Source organism: Festucalex cinctus, chromosome 3, assembly GCF_051991245.1.
Source record: "Festucalex cinctus isolate MCC-2025b chromosome 3, RoL_Fcin_1.0, whole genome shotgun sequence".
Taxonomy (NCBI): domain Eukaryota; kingdom Metazoa; phylum Chordata; class Actinopteri; order Syngnathiformes; family Syngnathidae; genus Festucalex; species Festucalex cinctus.
In genome coordinates, this window is record NC_135413.1 from 17,789,776 (window position 1) to 17,811,594 (window position 21,819).

At 37.9% G+C, this 21,819-nt stretch overlaps 1 protein-coding gene across 22 annotated transcripts in view; it reads left to right on the top strand.

Moving 5' to 3' along the window:
• The window catches only part of ppfibp2b (PPFIA binding protein 2b), a 52,464-nt gene extending 35,657 nt beyond the window's left edge, over nt 1-16,807 (top strand). For 9 of the 22 annotated variants that reach the window (XM_077516287.1, XM_077516285.1, XM_077516284.1 and 6 more), the window contains 23 exons: nt 115-226; nt 418-450; nt 1,096-1,157; nt 1,233-1,308; nt 1,373-1,455; nt 3,292-3,359; nt 3,442-3,504; nt 3,598-3,658; nt 3,826-3,873; nt 4,528-4,690; nt 5,606-5,638; nt 6,406-6,438; nt 8,211-8,349; nt 8,473-8,592; nt 9,060-9,210; nt 9,758-9,869; nt 10,901-10,989; nt 11,067-11,189; nt 11,255-11,386; nt 11,463-11,651; nt 13,029-13,244; nt 15,624-15,689; nt 16,185-16,807. In XM_077516287.1, the coding sequence (XP_077372413.1) occupies nt 115-226; nt 418-450; nt 1,096-1,157; nt 1,233-1,308; nt 1,373-1,455; nt 3,292-3,359; nt 3,442-3,504; nt 3,598-3,658; nt 3,826-3,873; nt 4,528-4,690; nt 5,606-5,638; nt 6,406-6,438; nt 8,211-8,349; nt 8,473-8,592; nt 9,060-9,210; nt 9,758-9,869; nt 10,901-10,989; nt 11,067-11,189; nt 11,255-11,386; nt 11,463-11,651; nt 13,029-13,244; nt 15,624-15,689; nt 16,185-16,244 (2,232 nt within the window). In that variant the 3' untranslated portion in view covers nt 16,245-16,807. Of the gene's footprint in view, nt 1-114; nt 227-417; nt 451-1,095; nt 1,158-1,232; nt 1,309-1,372; nt 1,456-3,291; nt 3,360-3,441; nt 3,505-3,597; nt 3,659-3,825; nt 3,874-4,527; nt 4,691-5,605; nt 5,639-6,405; nt 6,439-8,210; nt 8,350-8,472; nt 8,593-9,059; nt 9,211-9,757; nt 9,870-10,900; nt 10,990-11,066; nt 11,190-11,254; nt 11,387-11,462; nt 11,652-13,028; nt 13,290-13,365; nt 14,008-15,623; nt 15,690-16,184 lie in introns of those variants that run through there. The other 13 variants (XM_077516288.1, XM_077516300.1, XM_077516307.1 and 10 more) reach the window with 10 other exon arrangements.
• Nucleotides 16,808-21,819: the final 5,012 nt, after the last annotated feature.

The following is a 21,819-nucleotide window of genomic DNA, read 5'->3' on the forward strand; positions in this document are numbered from 1 at the left end:
CACGATATATCACAGACTAGGTTTTTTTTTGGTTTCTGGGAAGCGTACTTCCGTGTACCCAAAGACATGGAAGACTGACTAGATGAATTTTGTTCTGCTCCTCTGCCTCCACAGGCTGAAATCTCAGACCTGCAGCAGCTCCTTGCCTCCAAAGATGCTGAGATCGAATGCCTGCAGACCCAACTTCTGGCCAGAGGCAGCACAGCCAATGACAACGCAGAGCGAGGTACATGCTGATGTCAGCCTGACTGTCACATCAGATCTACAGTTCAGGGTGAATGTTGTAAATGTGTGCCAGTGTGTGTACGCCCGTCTGTCAACTTGAATTACTTGTCTTTCAACTGACTTCGACATCTTAACAACTTTGCCCTGCTTATATTTGACGTTTTCTTGACTGTATGCTGCCCTCTGCTGTAGAGGAGGTGTATATCAAACAACTGATAAACAAATGTAAGGCAACAAAGTCCATTGCTCTCATTTCCATTCAGCTCATCTGCCTGTTGCTCCAACACAAGTTGTGTCTTTCCTGTTGTTGAGTCTGCATGTTGTAATCAGAGTTCCAATGAGGAAGTTTCATGACACTCTGCCATTGTAAACTGCGTCACTGTGACTATTTCACATCTCTTGATAATGAATATAATAGCAGAATATTACAGGTACAGTTGGTTTGACTTTAGGCCACTAATTTCTAGCGGTGTAAAATGTAACTGTACTGCATCAAAATTTTGTGGAAATTGTCATAATGCTGTGACTGGTAAGTATGAATATGCAAATCTGACCGCATGGCTTTAGAGGTCAATTGGAAGGTCGTCTTTGTCCTCTACAGCCTGCATGCCATCATATAGCACAGTTGCTGCCTCATGTTTTTAGTTTTAAGTAAGTGAATGCCCACTCCATTAGGAAAGTAATTTCACACTTCTTTTTTTTTTTTTCTCAGATGACATGTAGTTGTGCTTCCTGTCAGCATGCATTGTTTGTTTGTTGCGTCATATTAGCATGGTTGTCATGTCTCCCACAAACATCATCAGACGCTTGAAATGAACTTGACACGAGCTCGCATGTATGAAAATAAGTTGCATGGCTCGTGTTTTTTAGACCACGAATACCAGAGATTGAAGGTGGGCATGGAGTCTCTTTTGGCTTCAAACGATGAAAAGGTAATAAAACGTAATTGTTCCACTTTTTGAGCGATATTTTGACAATTGAAATTCCCACCTGGTTTGCATGAACAGACGCGGCGTATTGAAGAGCTGACGAATCTGCTTGGCCAGTATCGAAAGATTAATGAGCTGATGGCGCTCACGCATGGTAAGAATAACACATAGTGAGTAAAAACTTGCACATGTTGAAGTGTTCTTTTTGTGCCATCTAGGAAGTAGTGAGGAGGAGCTGAGTGGCAGTTTGAAAGTCAGAGCCATCGCACACAAAGCCCACTGTGATATGTACAGGTCAGAGGTAAGGTTCAAAATTATTACCATATCTGACCTATAATACTGACCCTGTTTTCAAACTGCAAAAAAAGAACTATAAGAATTAATAATCAATCAAAATAGAGAGAACCAACACGTTCAATATTTATTAAATTAAATACAATGACATTTTATGACTTAGTTGAGTTTAAAATAGCACAAATAAATGTACAAAGTAGGGATGTTCGATACCACTTTTTTTTCAGACCGATACCGATACTCAGACCCTGAGTACTCACCGATACCGATACCAACTGCCGATACCAGTATTACATTTTGACAAATAAAAAAAAATCACTAAAAGATATTTTTAAACAAATATATTTCGTTTAATTTTGACAAAAAAAAACAGCACAGTCCCTCTTCAATAGTCTTAACGCTCAAAATAAAACACAAAAATGCCCTTTTAGTTTAAGATTCACAATTTTGAGGTATTTCCAAACCGGTAAAGTTTTGGTGAAAAACTGCTGCAAGCTAGCGCCAGTTACAGGCAAGGAGGACTCACTTAACGTCTTCCTCCTCTGCCATCGGTCGCTTGTACTCATCTGCGTCACGAGTACTCGAGTACTTGAAAAAAGGCTGGTATCGGCCCGATACCGATACCTGGTATCGGTACTCGCCCATCCCTAGTACAAAGCATACAATAATCTACACTGCCACAGTACTCAGAAGCGTTTTGAAATTAGAGAGACTCCTTATGACATAAGTGTCTACAAAAAAAATCAAAACAAGAACAAATATGAAGCAAAGGTGTGTTTCTGTAAGAGGTGTTAATTTGTGGAATAATTTTGGGACTAACTTAACTTTGACTGCCAAAGACGTTTAATAATGATTAGTAAAATTCCGATGAATGGAATGCGATCTTTCGTTTAGTAGCCAAATTGTACATGTAGTAAAGGCAAACGATATTCTTTTTGCCTTGAAAGATGAGTTAAAATGCTCGAAAGCGGCTGGCACTGTGGATTTTTTTGTTTTGTTTTTATAACGTGTGGCAGTCAAAGAGCTAACAAGATGTTAGTCACTTGTTGAGTTTAAAAAAATATATATTTAAAAGCAAAGTTCAAGAAAATTACTTAAATCAGACATGAGCTGGTAAAATTTCAGAAATGTTGTAAATTCTGTTTTATCTATGAGTGTAATGAAAATTGTATATCTGAGTATGAGAATATGATTTATAACTATTTTATGGTGCATGCCTATGAATTTCATGTACAAATGTTGCTGGCAAATGTACACACATGTCAAAGTGCACTTGTATACACGAGCAGGTTTATACTTTTTGTCATTGAAATATATTAACCTATTATTGTATCAATAATGAAATACTGTAAGTCAAAACATACAAAGAATTAGTAACTTCTTCCTACACCCTTTTGAACATATAAAACATGACTAATGATGACTGAATAAGGTTTTTCTTTCTTCTTTCTTCTTTTAATGTATTTATTTTTATTTTTATGCTACCTGTTTATATGTTCAAATTGTTCAATAAGCAAACATACCATTCATTAACCTGTAGAAATTTCAAATTGCTTTGTATTCCATCACTATAGAATGGCGCCATTTTTCAGGGGAAAGCAATGTTATAAAGATGGCACGGTTGCTTGTGTAATGGTTCACGTAGCTGACTTAAGTGTAGCTGACATGGGATCAATTCCGACTGAACCCTCTTTTCACAATCACCTCGTTATGGACCGCCAACCGGTACACTGAGTCGCCCAACTTTCACCTTTAGTCAGCCGGGACAAAGTGGAAGAAAGTGGCGTAGAATCTGGATGGCCATTTTAGAAATAACAAATGATTTATTTTTTTTTTTCCATAGATGTCATCAAGAGGATCTTCGCCACTTATGTTGTCCTCATCACCTTTTCAGAGAGAACTGGATTCATGGTATACATTCACCCATTGAAATATCACACTTCCCGTAATGTACTGTGGATCTCGGATGTCGATTGAGTGCCATTTATTTTAGTTTTCAGAACTCTGTGGACATGTCACTTCCAACTGGCGATACACACCTCTTCAATGGATTATGGTGAGGATTCACTGCTCGGCTTCCATTGAGAGCACATACAAAAACAAAGATAAGTTGAGACGATCATAAAATAATTTTTTTGTCCCCCCTCAGGCATCAGCGCAGGTTGCAGTCAAGCAGTCTTGAGGAATTGCAGAGTAGATCTTTACAAAAGGTTCTCACAATTTATTACTGCTTGTTTGACTGCCATTTTGTTGTTAATCTAATTGAACTAATCAATGCAAAGCATTATTATTGTATTTATAGATGCTTCTTATTTTAACATGCTAACTGAATTTGTTCTTTATGCTTGCATGTGTGTGTGTTTGTGCGGGCCGGTAGCCTGTAGAGATCCTGCCAGATGAACTTGATTCAGACGTAGGGGGAGAGGTACTGGTCTGCTGCATGGCATAACACAATCTAACATGCTGCTTCATAAATAAACAGAATGTAAATTGGTTGATTGCATAACACATTAAGGTCTATTTACAGTAGTTGTTTTCTATAAAAATACAAAAATAGAGTCACACTCCACAGTGGAGCTGTGAGAGAAAGAACACGACACACCCCTACTATTAACATATATTTGATGCAATATTTTTTTTTTTACATTTAACACACCAAGTTGGTAAATTCCCTTTACATAATGATACAGTGTATGATCCACATGAAGTAGCTGTCAAAAATGTTTAGCATCATGGCTGCCTCCCAGCTCTTCTTTTTTTCTGTTGGCCTTTCTCCTTGTATTTCCTCCTAGCCCCAATGACTTTGATGCAACATCCCACATGCACCCCTGCTGTTATGCAACAGAGCAGAGCACAACATCAAATCGCGGTCTTGATCAAATGGGATGCGTGTTGTGCGCTGACCAAAGGCGAACTCTTGACATATATTTGCAGTCATCAGTATTCGCATAGTAGCATGTTAACCACACATCAGAAAGAAAGCTCTTTGAAACACTCTCGAGGCTATGACAGTTGATTTGACTAAATTTTAAGCTCCCTATTGAAAGACAACAAACAAACAAAAATGTGTCTTTGACAGAATGCGCACATGGAGCTGAACAAGTACCAGACACTGCCAGGGAAGCTGTGTCGAAAAGGTGAGCTAAGGACCAAGCTGAATGGTGACAGAGAACGAGAAGACGAGTATTTATCTCCAGTAAGGTTTTCACCTGTCCATAGTCACAACCAGGACTACAGTCTAAGTGAGTTTCTACAACTGCTGCTTTCCACTTTCAACTTTGGATTAGCTACATACATAATATGTGATGGGTGCCTAATTTGTATTTAATGACTAAATACTTGTTGTTGTTGTTGTTGTTGTTGTTGTTTTTTTACTATCACTGTATTTTTAACTCATTTGCTCCCAAAAACGTATAAATACGTCTATTTTAAATGTTTTAAGTGTCCCAAAGGCGTATTTAACGTTTTACGTTATGTTTTTTTTGTTTGTTTTTTTATGCGAGATCATACAGAAGGCTTTGATACGGCCTCTCAACTACAGTGAATGGGTGAAAAAATGGTAATAATTACAAAAACGGCCAGCAGGTAGCAGCAGCAGCAGAGTATAAGAGATCAACAAGAGCCATGTTGAAAACAAGCTGTTCCCCCACAATTCTAAACAGAAATGTGAATAATGATTAAACTTAGCTATATTATAATGCTAATTGCTGCAAAACATCAACAGATAGAAATATAATATAGAGACTAACTTTTGTTTTGTTAGGTTCCATGTTTTTATTGCCAAAAAACACAATACTCTATGGGCGTTGCAAAATCAGTCAAAATGCAGTAAAACAGCCGGGAGTGAAGGGAGGGAATGGCTGGAAGTGAATGAGTTAAGTAACCCATATCTGATAATGATTTTCATTTACTGATCTTAAATGTGCATGCACACAAAATACAGGAAAAGAATGGTGTCAACAATGTGCAGCGACTAAACCGAAATAAAGGATAATAAATCAATTGGTAACATTGCTCAGGTTTGATTGCAGGTAACGTCTGACTGACTCTGTCACCTACCTGTGGCTTCAACATGCTTTCCTCTTGTGCGCTATCTCATCCTCCTGCCTGCTTTTCTGTTGGATTGTTTTCCCCTTTCCTTGTTTTTCTGGCTACAGTTCGCTTCCGGAGCGCCAGTGCTCCAGTTTTAGGTACTGTATGCTCAAGTCGCTACATCAAAAATCCATCGTCATTCAGAAATTTCACAAGCAAAGTCCGCTTCATATTCTATCTGTTATTGTGGGGGGGTGCAGCCAGAGCGCAGTGGCAGATGTTTTTATGAATGTCATACACCTCCAAGGCGAAGTCAAAGCAACACTGCGTCATAAGGCTCATTCCAGAAAATAGATATGAAGGGGCCGGGGGCTTTAAAGATGTGTGCACATCATTTTAGGTTAAGTATCCCAAATAAACAAACAAGCAAGCATGTGACCTGACATCCCGCTCGCTCTCGGTGACTCATGCGGCAGAATCTTAGCGTCAGTGTAGGGCAGGATCGTGTTGAGGAATGAAAGCAATACATTAACAAAAAAAAACAAACATACAATTTAGCACCTAGTAAGATAATTAAAGCTAATGAAGTTTATTCTAGCACCTTGTTAAACCCATATTTTAGTCGGTGGTGATGTAGCAGACAAATTAAGGGCAAACACTGCATGCAGGTATGGCATGACCTTATTTTTTAGTGTTGATAGATGAACATGCGTATTGCAGAGAAATACTCGTGTACAGATAACAATGCAGTAGTGTCTGATAAATAAACATTAATTGCAAACTTTGTGAGTCATTTTGCTCAAGTTAGCACTGCAGCATTAAGGCTCACTGGTTTGCTTGTTTGCACAATCAACATATGAAGTCTTTGGGGGCGTGACTAATGTCTGGTTTTGTTTCCTTCTCACTTTTTACTTACCTGGCTCAGGATCTCCGGGAAAGTATGATCATTATTACACTGGTGGGTATTGCATAATTCATCTGTGCACCACTATTACTCATGGAAATATGCACATAAATAAACCGTGTATTTGATTTTATCATAAACTAGCAATTGATTCGCCATCTATTTGGTAGGCGATCAGTGCATGACAAAAAAAGAGTCCATGGTATTCGTAGTTGTTCATGCAACCAATGTGGGAGCCATTCTTGTTCATTGACTGTAGTTGAGCATGTTCTGTATGTGAATTGTTATCTGTTGCAATGTGTCCTGCCATCAACTGGCAACCCTTCATCCACATGGTCAGCATTCTGTAGACTCTACACGGCACATTTTACTCCAAACAGTCTATTTGGTCCCACTCTAAACAGAGTAAAATTTACACTTGGAAGAGAGTAAAATATTTAAAGTAAATTTTGTGTGTTTATGAGATCATTTGTCTATCCCATGATCTGACTGAAGAAGGTGTCGGACACATGGTTTTCACTATGCTCAGTTATCTAAAGCTGCTGGACTGTGATAATCCACATGGTATTAATCAACAAGTGATCAACAAACTATTGGAACGAATCTTCTGTCATGAACTACATGCGATCAAATCACTGGTGAAGATGAACTGATTGAACCCTCAATGATCCATTTGCCTGAATTAAAAGTCTCCGAATGTAATCAACTGGAAAACTAACTTCATGGACTTGATGAACTGAGTGAAATTTTATCATCTCTGCTGATTCTTAACTACTACTGCTTGATTTTATGCGTCCTAGTTTAGTATGGGGGCGGGAATTTATAAGCTTTATGCTTCTTCCTGCCAGCACTTTTTCTTTTCGGTTATTATATGTCAAAATTGTATGATGAAATGTTTGATTGTCACAATGCTGTCCGAAAGGAAAAATGAACAAATCAAATCAAATCAAATCAAATCAAATCAAATCAAAAAAACCTATTAAAGATGTTTCCACTCAGAAATTCTAAGGACATTTTACAAGGAGAGATTTTGACTAATTTTTACTTTATTTTTGTTTATTTATTTTTTTTGTTTTTTTGTTTTTTTATGTTACACAATGGTTGAAGAAGGAACTCATGACCTTCAGCTTGGGAGTCTGCCACTCTACCACCTGAGCTATGCCACTCCTACTATTTGCTTATATCCAAAAGGAGACCAAAAACAACGTTTTGGTCCTAGAGTTAGAAAGATTCCAGTTGACACGAGAACTATACCAACACACAGTAGGAGCTGCATGGCTCCGTGAGTAGATTGGCTGTCTCACAACCTGAAGTTTCTTTTTTTTTTTTTTTTTTTATTCTCTCCCAACTGTAAAATTTTAGTCCGTTTAAAATGGGATCAAATAGACTCTGTTTAGAGTAAAATTTACTGTGGGATATTCTCCAGCTACCCTGAACAAAGTAAGTACTAGAAATTGGATGTTTGAAAAAAAAATCTAAATGTGCTGATTATTGGACAAACCTCTCAAATGAGGCACCACATGACTCCAGAGTAGCTTTTTTTGACTAGGCCAGTGCTTCTCAATATTTTTTTAAACGCCCCTCCCCCCCCAAAGACGAACATATTTCGCACCCCCCCATCACCCCACACACACACGCACACACACACTGTACCGCAACTATAATTAGTATCATTTGTCTATAAAATTGTTGCTAGAGGAGCTGATACTCCTTGCACATGCTCTGTCAAAGAGAGTGCCAATGCCACCTACTGTAGTGGATGTGCAGTTACACTTTATTGTATTATGTAAATAATTCTAATCCTTTTGTTTGTTCTTGTCTGACAGCATGTTCAGAGCAGCTAGATGAGTGCATATTGTCAGATCAGCAGTCCCCTCTGTCGTCGGGAATGGACTCTGGGCAGCATTCTCCTATTTCACCCGAAAACAGGAAAAGTCAAAGAGGCATAAAGAAGCTGTGGGGGTTGTAAGTCATTGCAGTAAAACGGAGCATTTGCTCAATTATTCCGGATTTTTTATTTTTGATATCTTTGATTGTTTTCAGTCCTTGTCTTGTTTTTGTTTTTTCTCTCCCTCTCTCTCTTTGCAGGATCCGTCGTAGTCAGTCAGGTAGTCCGGTCCAGATACATGACCCAGAGTTTGGCGATTTCAAGCGGGGTGGCGCCAGAAGTACAACTGGACCAAGACAGGCACGGTCAGGGAACATTCGGTACGAAAAACATTTAGCTCTTGTTACTTTACTTCTTCAATTTTAACAAAAATGTGAGTTAGGGGATTTAGATCACTTTGTCATGCTTTTTTTTTTTTTTTTTTTTTTTTTTTTTTTTTAATCTGTAACAATGATCTGTTTGTTAGCCTACTAATGGTTAAGACTTTGATAAATATTTATCATCATTTAAAAAGTGAATTTGAGAAAATTGTCCTATTTCCTGGGCTGGGTAAAGTCCTTAAAATCCATTTAGAGTATTTTCGATCAACACATTTACTGTTAATTTATAAGCACATTAACCAGATTCTAATATAGTTTAGATTTAATATTGTTTTAATCAACATTTAATATGATTAACATTTCATAAAGACATTTAAATGTCTCATATTGTTCAAGAGCATCCATAATTCAACAGCATCATGATCCTTTATCCAATGAAAATCTTGTTTCTCCATTTTGAATCTCAGAGACCTGAAGATGCATTTTTCAAAATGGAACACAGATCAGGTGTGTGAATGGCTTGAGGACATCGGACTCGGCCAGTATGCCAGCATGGCGCACCAGTGGGTCAGCAGTGGTCAAACTCTACTGACTGCTACCCCACAAGACCTAGAAAAGGTACACAAACACGCACGCATAATAATAATAATAATAATAATAATAATAATAATAATAATAATAAATATTGTTGTTACCCCTCTGCTCATGGGGGGAAAAAAAGAGCCCAAAGTGGTCACTGACATGAGTAATAAATAAAACATAAATTATGATATTTGTGAGCACTGTACCAACAATTTTGTCGCATGTGAACACGCACCAAAGAACAATCGTCAGTCTTGTGACTCATCTGCTCATTCAGCTGCCAGGCTTCTCCTCTGCACAGCATGTTAATTGTTTTTATTTGTAGCTGTCTCTTCGCTCTTGTTGTTTGTCCGTTCACTTGACACTTAGTAACACCTGTCTCTGATTTTCAGCCTGCTCTTTAGTTCCGCCTTCAACAATGTCACGTCATCTTCCTTCATACCTCCTTACGCTTCATCAACTGTCTCTTTCATCAACATGTTTTCTTTTTTTTCTTTTTGCAGGTGCAGTTTTAATGAGTTATTAACCATTGAACGTATGTCGCGGTGACAAAAAAATGAATTGCACCTTTTCCTATCTGTAGGAAATCGGGATGAAAAATCCATTGCACAGGAAGAAACTCCATTTAGCGATCAAAACGTTTAACAGCAAGCAGCACGAGAAGTCGGCTGAGCTCGATTACCTCTGGGTCACTCGTAAGTACAAAAATCTTCGTCATCTTACTGACAATAACACTGGGGAACATAATTTTTGTGGTTATGTCTGACAACTGTTTTTAAATAATTTTTGGGTGTGGAATTTTTCCTCTAACACATCAAGTTTTTTAGGTTGCACAGAATTCCCATTTTCTTAAAAATAAAAATAAATAAATGTATGTATGCTAGGGCTGTGCAAATAATTGAAATTCAATTTTCATTTTAATTATGACACTCCACAATTACAAAATCAGCATAATCGTTTAAAAAGATCATTAATACTAATATTTGAGTTGCTTTAAAGTAATACATTTGCACTCTTTTTTTTTTTTTTTAAATAACTAATTTAATAAATTTAGTTTCATCCAAAAGCATAATTTTAGTGTTTCAACGAATTTTGTTTTAATATTTTTTTTTATTTGTATATTGCATTTGAACGTCTTGTTTTGTGTCAATAGATAATTGATCATCCTGCTGCACAGTGCAATTTTTGCAAACATAAATAAGTAAATAAATAAATATTATTATAAATATATTTTATTATAAATTCTGTTTGGCCCAAAAGAATGTCATAATTATAGTGTTTCTATTTTAATTGGTCTTAATATTTTTAAAGGCTTAAACATTTTCTTGTTTTGTACCAAAAAATAAATAATTTTGAAAAATCGTGATTTCAATCATTGCCAAAATAATCAGGATTATTATTGTTTCTCCATAATCGAGCAGTGCTAATGTATGTTAAAAAAAAAAAAACTAAATAGAGCTTATATGTATGGCCAAGGTTAAACTAGCACCAATCGTAATCAGCTCTTCTTACTACAGTCTTACTACAGCAGCTAATCAGTGGAATATTGCCTGGAGAAAGAACTTGGTATGCTAGAAAAAAAAAAAAGTGACCGCAATTTTGGAATCAGAATGCCACTTTTAGTTTAATCATCATAAAAGTCAATAACTCAACAGATTACCCAAACACAAAGTTGTTCCCCAGTCTACTTGACATGTCAATTAATGTGACATGTGATGTTCTAAAGGCTGGCTAGATGACATCGGCCTTCCTCAGTATAAAGACCAATTTAACGAAGGAAGAGTGGATGGACAGATGTTGCAGTACCTCACTGTGGTAAGTAGTCCGGAAAATGAAACAGCATGATATTCATGTCAAATAAACCACTTGACGTTTCCATCTCTTTGTCTCAGAATGACTTGTTAGTCTTAAAAGTGACCAGCCAGCTTCATCATCTCAGCATCAAGTGTGCTATTCACGTGTTACATGTAAACAAGTTCAACCCTTACTGCCTCAAGCGCAGGCCTGGCACGGAGGTCAGTACCAAATATGTGCATGTTGCTCAAACAGAAACAAACGGAAATTCAATTCTACGCTGCAGGTTCACAACCAGTTTGCCCCCAGTGAAGTGATCCAGTGGTCCAACCATCGAGTCATGGAGTGGCTCAGATCTGTCGACCTGGCAGAATACGCCCCCAACTTGCGAGGCAGTGGAGTTCACGGAGGACTGATAGTGAGTTTGCTCGCGCGAGGTTCGGACGCAAGTTTCCGGAATGAACTCTGCTGTGTGGTGCCTCTTTTGTAATTAGATGCTGGAGCCTCGGTTTAATTCCGACTCGCTGGCCATGCTGCTTAACATCCCTCCTCAGAAAACGCTGCTGCGACGCCACTTAAGCACCAATTTCGGCAACCTGGTAGGAGCACAAGCCCAGCGGGAGAAGAGAGAGTACACAGAGGCAGTGAGCTACACGCCGCTCAGCATCACTGCCAAAGTCAAGGTGAGATGCAAGAAAATTGTATGTTACAGAATGGAGGGAGGAAAAACAGTTGTGTAAGAGGAAACCCGCATCTCTCCTTGTACGTGGGAGAGAAAGCACCTTTATCCTCATTGCGTCAGCTCAGTTTAAGCTCCACACATTTGCAGTGTGATAATAAAGTGAGGCCGGAACTTCTCTGCTCCTCCTCACAGCCGCAATCCTCTTCACTGGACTTCCAAAGGAAAGAAACAAGCACACATAAACCAAGCTTAACTCCCATCACGCAACTCAACTCTATATTTAGACACCACCTTAAATTAGTCACAGCAGCAGATAATAATGAAAAGCAACAGAGGCCCCAGAATTGAACCCTGTGGAACGCCATACGTTTCATTATACTTGTGAATTCAAATTGCACATATTCATCTTTTTTTTTGCTCAACACAGTTGTTATGAAGGACTAAAATAATAAAGAAATCAGACGATGTACCATCAATCAGGGCGTCATCACGAATCATATGAGTCTGGTGCGTTTCTTGACCTTTGGCGAACTCCTAGAGTTCGATTGATCCCAGGTTAACTCATTCAAACCCAAAAACGTGTCAATACGTTTTTTAGTATTTTGTCCTGCACTCCCAAAAACGTATTTATACGTTTTTATACTTTTTGTTTTTATATTAGAGCATACAGAAGACTTTGATGCAGCTTCTGACCTGAAGCTGTCGCTTAAAGCAATGGTAATTATTACAAAAAAACAGCCAGTAGGTAGCAGCAGAGTATAAGAGATCTGCCAGAACCATGTTGCAAAAAGCTCTTTTTGTCAGGGTTTTCAACAGGTTTGTGAATAATGATGAAACTTAGCTATATTCTAATGCTAATTGCTGCATAATGGAAACCGATACAAATATACTTTTGAAATTAATACAATTTTTTTTCCCCCATTCTCTGCAGTTGAGGGGCTGCATCAAAGCCTTCTGTATGCTCTAGCAAAAACGAAACAAAAAACAAACACACATAACGTATAAATACGTCTTTGGGACACTTAATACATTTAAAATAGAACATATTTATACGTTTTGGGGAGCAAATGACTCAACGAAAATAATGTATTTAGATTAGTGGGCCTACAGTGCTTTTGGTTTAAAGGCTAATGCACTGTAAATTTACTAAATTTCCATCTTTCAACCAAGAGCACCATCTAGAAGAGTTTCCCCCATTAAATGTAATAACACTTCCACAGAGTTCTACTTTCCTTATAAAACGACTTTTTGAGGGAGACTGCAGCAGATGAGTAACATTCCTATTCATTTCAAAAAGCAAATTTCAGATACAAGTGTGGTAATGGAACGAATTTTGCCGTGTAACAAAATTACGGTGTTTTTCGTCTTTCTATCACAGCCCAAAAAGTTGGGCTTCTCAAACTTGGCGCATTTGCGGAGGCGGCGGCCAGATGAATCCACAGACTACGTTTGCCCCATCGAGTCAGCCGGGCCTCTTGAGGGACGCTCAGCAGTGAACGGCACCCACGTGCATCATCACTACTACAACAACAACAACAAGTTGAGAGGCCCGAGTCCCATCGTAGACCGAGAGCCGGACCGCCGCATGCAGCAGGTAAGGCCCGACGGCAGACGATGACGCCTCTCCATCACATCTCAGGTGTGTGAAAAATGTGGCCATCATCTTGATTGTGCAGCAGCCAATCACTACCGCTGTTCCTTCCTTTTGCTCGCAGCCCTCAATACCTCAGCCTGCATCCCACCCCCACCCCGTGCTCCTCAACTCAGCCCATCCATGTGAGCCAGTGCCTTGACAAGTGACGTTGTGATAAAGCTGCGTGGCGGCTCTCCAATCACAGCTGCCTGTCAGGATGCATCTAGTCGGCTTCATGTGTTACTGGTCAGGTGCTTCACAAAAGCAACCTCGGCCTCTATTCATAGTATTAAGCGCTTCTTCTCACCATTGTGCACCAAGTCATGACTTTATATTTGTGCAAATTCACTCGGGCACCGTTTCTACTTATTTTCCAGCCTGATTGCAGTTTTATTTTACAACACGCTTGAAATAAACTTGTGACATAGTTGCTTTTACTATTAGAGAATTGTATTTACTATTTATGTAATTGCAGAGCCAAACATGAAAGAGAATGGTTGTTATGGAAACAGATGAGCTGATTTTGTACAATGTTTTATTTTATAGCAGTATATATGGCCTTTTGTACTACATGAATTAATGCTTCTTTGAAGGACTCTACATGTCATGTAATTAGAAGAACGATTGAAATAAACAAGTTTGTGCGTGTATGTAAATAATACTGTGGGAATTATTTTTAAAAGTCTGAATGCTTTCGTTACACACATTAAAATCCTAAAATACCCTTGATTTCATGACTGTTTCACTCACTGGAAATAATTTTCAAATGTATTTATTTGTACTGTAAATGGACACTTAAATGACATTGTTTCCATCTAATACTATACTTTGAATTTTGTCTCTGCACTCAAGTTGGAGTACATTTTTGGTGACATTCTCAGTGACCTGGGCACAGGGATTATGTGTCATGAAGGGTGTCCGGTGTAAAAATTGTCCAACATGTGTTAGTGACTTGCTGCGTTGACCCCTGCCAATGGAGAGTTGCTAACCTTGCTCTCGCAAGATGAATTCTTGCGGTATTTGTGAGTTCACAAACCCCGGAGAATACATCTTGTACTGTTTTCCGCTGATTACTGTCGCAGTTGTTCGGACCAATCACAGAGTGACATTGTGTTTGGGGGCGGGATATGCAACTTTGACGAAACCAGGAAGTCGACGCCGGAGCTAACAAACAAACCTAACATGGACGAATGGAATGGACGCTGCAATGAATTCTATTCTCGCAGAATTGCTCACCGTTTCCTTGTTGAATGGTGAACAGCGAGGGGCGCTTCGTGCATTTCTAGCTGGTAAGGCGTTCGTGCTTCCCCCCCTTCAGCAAGAACGAATATGAAATTTTCACCCGTGGCCTTGATTGGTTAAAACAAACGTAGAACGTCGCACCGTCCAATCAATCAAATTTATTGCCAGGTTTGCTTTTTAGCAAATGTTAGCCCTAAAATTAGTATTTTTAACCACAGCTATACTGATAACATGCTAATTTATTGGTAGCTTTATCACTATGTGTGTGTTTTTTTAACCCCATTTTGGATCACAATCTTGATCTTGCCGTTTTAAGACTGCATTCATATGTTGAACTATGATAAGGGGTTGAACTTGTGACGAAGTTCAGATTATCACGTCATTTTGAAGTGTAAAATTAGGATAAATCAATATTTTTAAGACTTGATCCCCCCAAACCCCCCATTTCAGTTCACCATTTTTCTGTTCCAAACTTAACATTCAAGAAGAAATGTTTTCACACTATTTGCTACTTGCCATCTTACATTGTACCTAACAGACCACAAGTCTGGCAAAAGGAGACTATTAGAAAATCTGGACTGACAAATTAATTGACTACACATCTGAAATGTGCTCTTCAAAGTACCGTGCCACAAAACCCATTTGGACAATATGTGAAGAATAGCACCAATCAGCATGTCGATCTTCAGCTCCATCCTCCCCTCACTTGTGAACAGAAGACCTCAAGATAAGAAGTCCGCTTTTCAGCATATTTGCAGTGCAGCAAATATGACTTCAATATGTGAATAGAACATGCAGAGCTGCAGCTTTGTTAATTTAGCATAAAAGATCCTTATTGGAAAGGGGGACATGAAAACCTGTGCTTTTCAAAAATATATTTACACCAGTAAAAAAAAAAAAAAAAAAAATCAGTGGTGTTAATTTATTCTTTGAAGTGCATTATCCCACAGCAGTGGACCTCAGCCACCCGCATTATCTCTTTCATCCTCCATCCTCATCATATAGGCTGACTAGGCTGCTGACTTGTGCACGCACACACAAAAATCACAGTTCATTATAATTCACCACTATTTGTACGTGCATGTGTGTGTGTTGCAGATGGGGATCACAAGGGGCACCATTTTGCAAATCGAAGCGCTTTCTGAAAGCATCAACAACATGACAGTAAGCAGTAGCACACGTGGAGTTTCTGTGCAGGGGAAAAGCAAAAAATGCACGAAGGAAATTGCTCGGAAAATGTGACCTTAAAGTCAGAGAAGTCATGAACACAACAGCAATGCATGCTCAAATCTCGCTCAACCAAACGAGAGCTCACTTTAGTAGAGCATCAATGGGCTTATTATGGTGATGCGTTTTCTTTGGCAAGCACTAAAGAGAACGTAGGAAGAGAAGCAGCCGAAATTATGTTAGGAAGCAAACTCGTATTCAAAGTGTTTTTATGTTTTAAAGTGGTAAATGATAAATGAACGTACATGTACTGTGACATGTAAACAAATCGAAGTCAATGAGTCTGCCAGAGTAATTGTGCTCAACCCCATAAATTTAATTGGATTATAAATTATAACTTATATTAAGATGAATGACAAAAGAGAACTTCTTTGCATAGGACATGCGCCGATGTCTGACTCTGAACCATATCCCAACACGCTTTGCTTGCAGTACCTGCTCAGCCGAGAGGAGGCGCAGGAGATGAGGCAGTCTCAGACCGCGCTGGTTTGAAGCGACTTCACGTGACGCTGGCCTAACCACAGATCATCTACTGCAACAAGCCACGGCAGTCAAAGCAAAGTGGAAACTCGTTTCGTGCAATGAGACAAATTGACCAACATGTTAAATACTCTACAGTTACTCTACAGTTTGCTAGTATCTCATATGTCCAAATTTGGTCAATTACATGTCTTTTGACAAATCACTCCTATTGGACAGTATCCACTTGGATAATTATGTTATTCTTTTTCAAATAACTGACCAATCTAAAGTGTTGAAAATGGCTTGTGCTCTTTCACAATCCAACGTTAATGGCTCAACAAACATGTTTTTCGTGTGGGAGGTCAGTTGAATACATTTTGAGAGAGACTGATTCTGTTTCACAGGCAGTTTGGATTATACAGTAAGAATTTGCTAACGGTTGGACATATTAGTGTTATTTGGTTGTTAAGTGCAATACATATAAGATTGTATAGGTTTGGATCTAATGTGGTACAAAAGCAATAAAACACACAAATACCTCAATCGTTTTAACAGAACAACATGTGAGATATACAGTAGCCTATCATAAAACAGCCAAGTAGTCCTTTTTTTTTTTTTTTTTTTTTTTTTAAACCACATATTTTGTGCCAGGTCACACTGCTAGTGTGGTGCAAAGGCTGAAGGTGTCATGCACATGACACATGTTTGATTCCCACTCGCACTCTTCAGTGGAGCCCATAAAAAATGGGAAGGTTGCGTCAGGAATGAATGTGAAAAACTGCCAAACTGTCATGTGCTGGAGGTTGGATCCCGAAGCGCAAACGCAAATTAGGCTTTAACTCTTTATTTACACAACTTGACTAAACGAAAAACGATGAGAATGCATCGAGAATCACGAGACGCCATGCCCCCTTGGGCTGCGGAGATCCACAAAGGAAAAGTGGTAGCAGAATTAATAATCCGACAAAAACACACACTTCTCAGTTTGGCTTAAATACACTTTGGCTTAAATCGATCTCATTGGTTGTGGCTAGACATGTGGGTAACAATACTGACATGGAAACATCTGGTTGGCTGTTGATCCAGTAAAGAGAGTAAAGATTCTTGACCTCACATAGCTCCTGACATCACATAGCATCACATAGCCTAAAACCAGTTGAAACTAGATTTATAGATGCTGGTTACATCGGTACATAACAGACACTTGACCTCACGGTCATGACCCAAACATAACCCTGGCGTGACCCAGTCATGAGTCAATACCCAAACATTACCCCTGCATGACCCTAGTCATGACACAAACAAGTCGTGATTGACTCACTATGACAACTACATTTTTGTGCTGGCCCGGCCCACCCTCGATAAATTGGCCTACAAATTGCATTCTATATATATTTGATGATGTCTTTGAAGCTTAATTATCGTAAGGAGGAGGAGGAAGTGACGCTGCTGCCTTGCTGCTCGACATTAATTATATGGAGATAAACTACATCATCGGGCCCTGTTACGGGGCCCGTGTCTGTAAGTTTTAATTCACAACGTTTAATTTACGACGTTTTTAAATCCTTAAACACGCCAAAGTTCTGCCATCACCGTGCTCACTGTGCCTGTTTGCCTGTCCCACCGTCGCTGCCGTTCGGCGGGCCGGAGCTTCTGGTTCCACCGTCGAAACTGCTAGCCGGGCTTGCATGCCGGAACAACCGTTGCCGCTGCTCAGGGGCCTGTTCCACCAGTTCCGCTGTCGCCAGCCTGTTTCGCCGTCGCTGCCGCTCGGCGGGCCGGGGTCTCTGGTTGCAGCTGCCTACCGGGCTCGTCAGCTGGATTGACAGTCGCTGCTTCTCGACGCGGCGCCTGACCAGCTCTGCCATCATCGCTACGCACCGGGGCTTGCCTGGTGAATCGACCGCCGCAGCTACTCGACGCCGGGCCTGCCCAGTTCCGCCGTCGTCGTTGCGCACCGGACTTGCCTGATCGTCTCTCAGTTGCTGCTACACGGCGGGCTTGCCTGTTTTGCTCACCGGGCTTGCCTGCATCGTTGTTTTTCGCCATTTACACGTGACTGCAGTACGGCGAGGGGGAAGAGAAGGAGGGGGAACCCTCAATCTCAGGATACTTTGGACAACAACATGCCACCAAAACAGAAACAGGACTCAAAACCGGAGGAGGACTACTTAACGCTCACACAGGTAAACAAAATGCTACAACAACAAAACGAACTTTTCAATACACTCCTAAATCAACAACAGGAACAATTTAAAGGATTTGTTAAAATAATACTGGATTCAACTAATGCACGCATTGACAATATCACCAGAGAACTACAAGAAGTGAAGGGGAGTCTGCAATATACGCAAAAGGAGGTGGATGAGCTTAAAACAACTCAAATTAATCACATTGAAAACGGTAAAACCATGCAAACTGAAATGTACAAAATATGTGACAGTTTAATTATTTTAAATGATAAAATGGAATATTTAGAAGGACAGTGTAAAAGAAACAATCTGATTATTGATGGAATTGAAGAATCACCAGGAGAAACATGGACTGACACCGAAGATAAAGTAATGAAACTATTCAGAGACAAATTACAATTTCAGGAGAAGATAGAATTGGAGCGTGTGTATCGGACTGGCAAACGGGAAACTGGGAGGACCAGACCCAGGACAATTACAGTTAAATTTGAAAAATACAAAGATAAAACAAAAATTCTACAAAAAACAAAACATCTTAAGGGCACAAACATATACATAAATGAGGATTTTACTGATATTGTTCGAAAAAAACGGAAAGAACTTATACCAGAAATGAAAGCAGCACGGGAAAGAGGAGAGATTGCCTACCTAAAATACGACAAGCTTATAATTCATCCCCGTACAAGCACACCCAGACACTTGCACCAACACAACTCATCAATAAAATGAAGGAAGACACAGTACACTTGATGACGAAAAGTTGACAAATACTAGAATGGAAAATCTATACCCAAACACAAAAAAATTACAAATATTTGATTATACGGAACATAAGACATCTGATCCAGAAAATGGCATTGACCCAGATAAATTTTTATGTAGTAACAACTATGACCTTGCCTGCGAGTACCACACTAATGAGCAATTCAATGCAAATGTAAGTAAGGATTTTCGTGCATTCTCAATCATACATTTTAATAGTAGAAGTCTATATAAAAACTTTACAGAAATTAAAAAATGCTTGAGTAAAATAAATAAATTCCAAATTATAGCCATATCAGAGACATGGCTTGATAATGAGAAAATAAGCGATATAGAAATGGAAGGATATGAATTGTTTACAATGAATAGGGAAAACAGAAGGGGAGGAGGAGTTGCAATATATGTTGATAAGGTTTTCAAATGTAGTAAAATTGAACATCTAACTACTACTGTGGATAATGTAATGGAATGTGTAACTATTGAAGTTCATATAAAAAATATGTCAAACGTAATTATAAGTTGTATATATAGGACACCAGGATCATGTCTTGATACATTTAACGATAAGTTAACAGATATCCTTAGTTATACAAATGATAAAAAATTGCGAATATTGTGTGGTGATTTTAACATTGATTTATTAAATCCTAATGGACATCAGAAAACAACTGATTTTATAAATATGATGTATAGTAATAGTTTATTTCCTGTTATTATAAAACCTAGTAGAATAACAATCGATACAGCTACACTAATTGATAATATATTCACAAATAAAATTGACCTTAAAATAGAAAGTGGACTCCTTATTAATGATATAAGTGATCACCTCCCGATTTTTGCAATTTTTTATGATTATTTTGATAAAAAAATGAAGCCGATTACTTACACATTTGAAACTAGAGCAAGAACAACACGCTCCATGGCTGCCTTTAAGTTGGATTTAGAGAAACACAACTGGTCTGAGGTTTATTCAAATAACGATCCTGATATTGCATATAGTGAATTTCAGTCAACCATTATTTCTCTATATAATAAACATTGTCCATTAATTAAGATTACAAGAAAGTATAAAGGTCCAAATAAGACATGGATGACAAAGGGGATACAGAATGCATGTAAAAAGAAAAATAATTTATATAAAAGATTTATTAAATTGAGAACTGTGGAAGCTGAAACAAAGTACAAGATCTATAAAAATAAATTAGCAAATATTATTCGAATAAGAAAGAAAGATTATTACTATGAATTATTAGAACAGAATAAAAGCAATACACAAGAAATATGGAAAACACTAAATCATGTAATTAAAAAAAGTTCTAAAAAAACAAATTTTCCACAATATTTTATAAAAGATAACGATATGGTAATTGATGAAATTTCTGACATAGCTAATAATTTTAATGAATATTTAGTTAACGTGGGCAGCAACTTGGCAAACAAAATCCCAGAGCCAAGAAACAAACGTGAAATAGATAAGAACATTGTAAATAATTCATCCACAATGTTTCTTAATGATGTGAATGATATAGAAGTATTAAATGTTGTGAAAACATTAAAAAATAAAAAGTCTACTGACTGTCTTAACATTGATATGACATTAGTAAAAAGTATTATAGAATATATTGTAAAACCTTTTACATATATTTGTAATTTATCATTTAAAACTGGTATATTTCCATCAAAAATGAAGATAGCCAAAGTCATTCCTGTTCATAAAAGTGGAGAAAGACACACATTTAATAACTACAGACCAATATCATTGTTGCCACAGTTCTCAAAAATTCTAGAAAAATTATTTTCATATAGATTGGATAATTTTATTGAGAAACATAAGCTCTTAAGTGAAACCCAATATGGGTTTAGAGAAAAACGGACCACCTCAATGGCAGTCATGGAGCTTGTAGAAGCAATATCTACCGAAATAGATAATAAAAAATTTACTGTTGGGATTTTTATGGATTTAAAAAAAGCTTTTGATACTATAGATCATTCTATATTAATGAATAAATTAAAGAAATATGGAATAAGAGGTTTAGCTTATAAGTGGATGAAAAGTTATTTGGAAAATAGATATCAGTATGTGCAGTTTAATAATGTACAATCAGAACACATGAAGATCACTCATGGAGTTCCCCAAGGGTCTGTGCTCGGCCCTAAATTATTTATACTGTATATAAACGATATTTGCTGTGTCTCAAAAACATTGAAAAGTGTTTTATTTGCTGATGATACAACTTTCTATTGTTCAGGAGAAAACCTGAAGCAGCTTCTGACTACTGTGGAGTATGAATTGAATATATTAAAAAAATGGTTTGATGTAAATAAATTATCATTGAATTTAAATAAAACCAAGTTCATAGTTTTTGGCACGAGACAAATCACTCATCAAGTCAAAATTATGGTGAATTCAATTGAAATAGAAAGGGTGAATGAAAATAAATTCCTTGGAATTATTATCGATGATAAATTATGTTGGAAGCCACACATAGAAACTGTTAAAAGGAAAATGTCAAAAATCATAGGGATACTCTATAAAAGTAAGGATGTTTTAAACATGAAATCATTATATATATTATATAGTTCATTATTATTACCATATTTGACCTATTGTGTGGAATTATGGGGAATGGCATATAAAACAAATACTA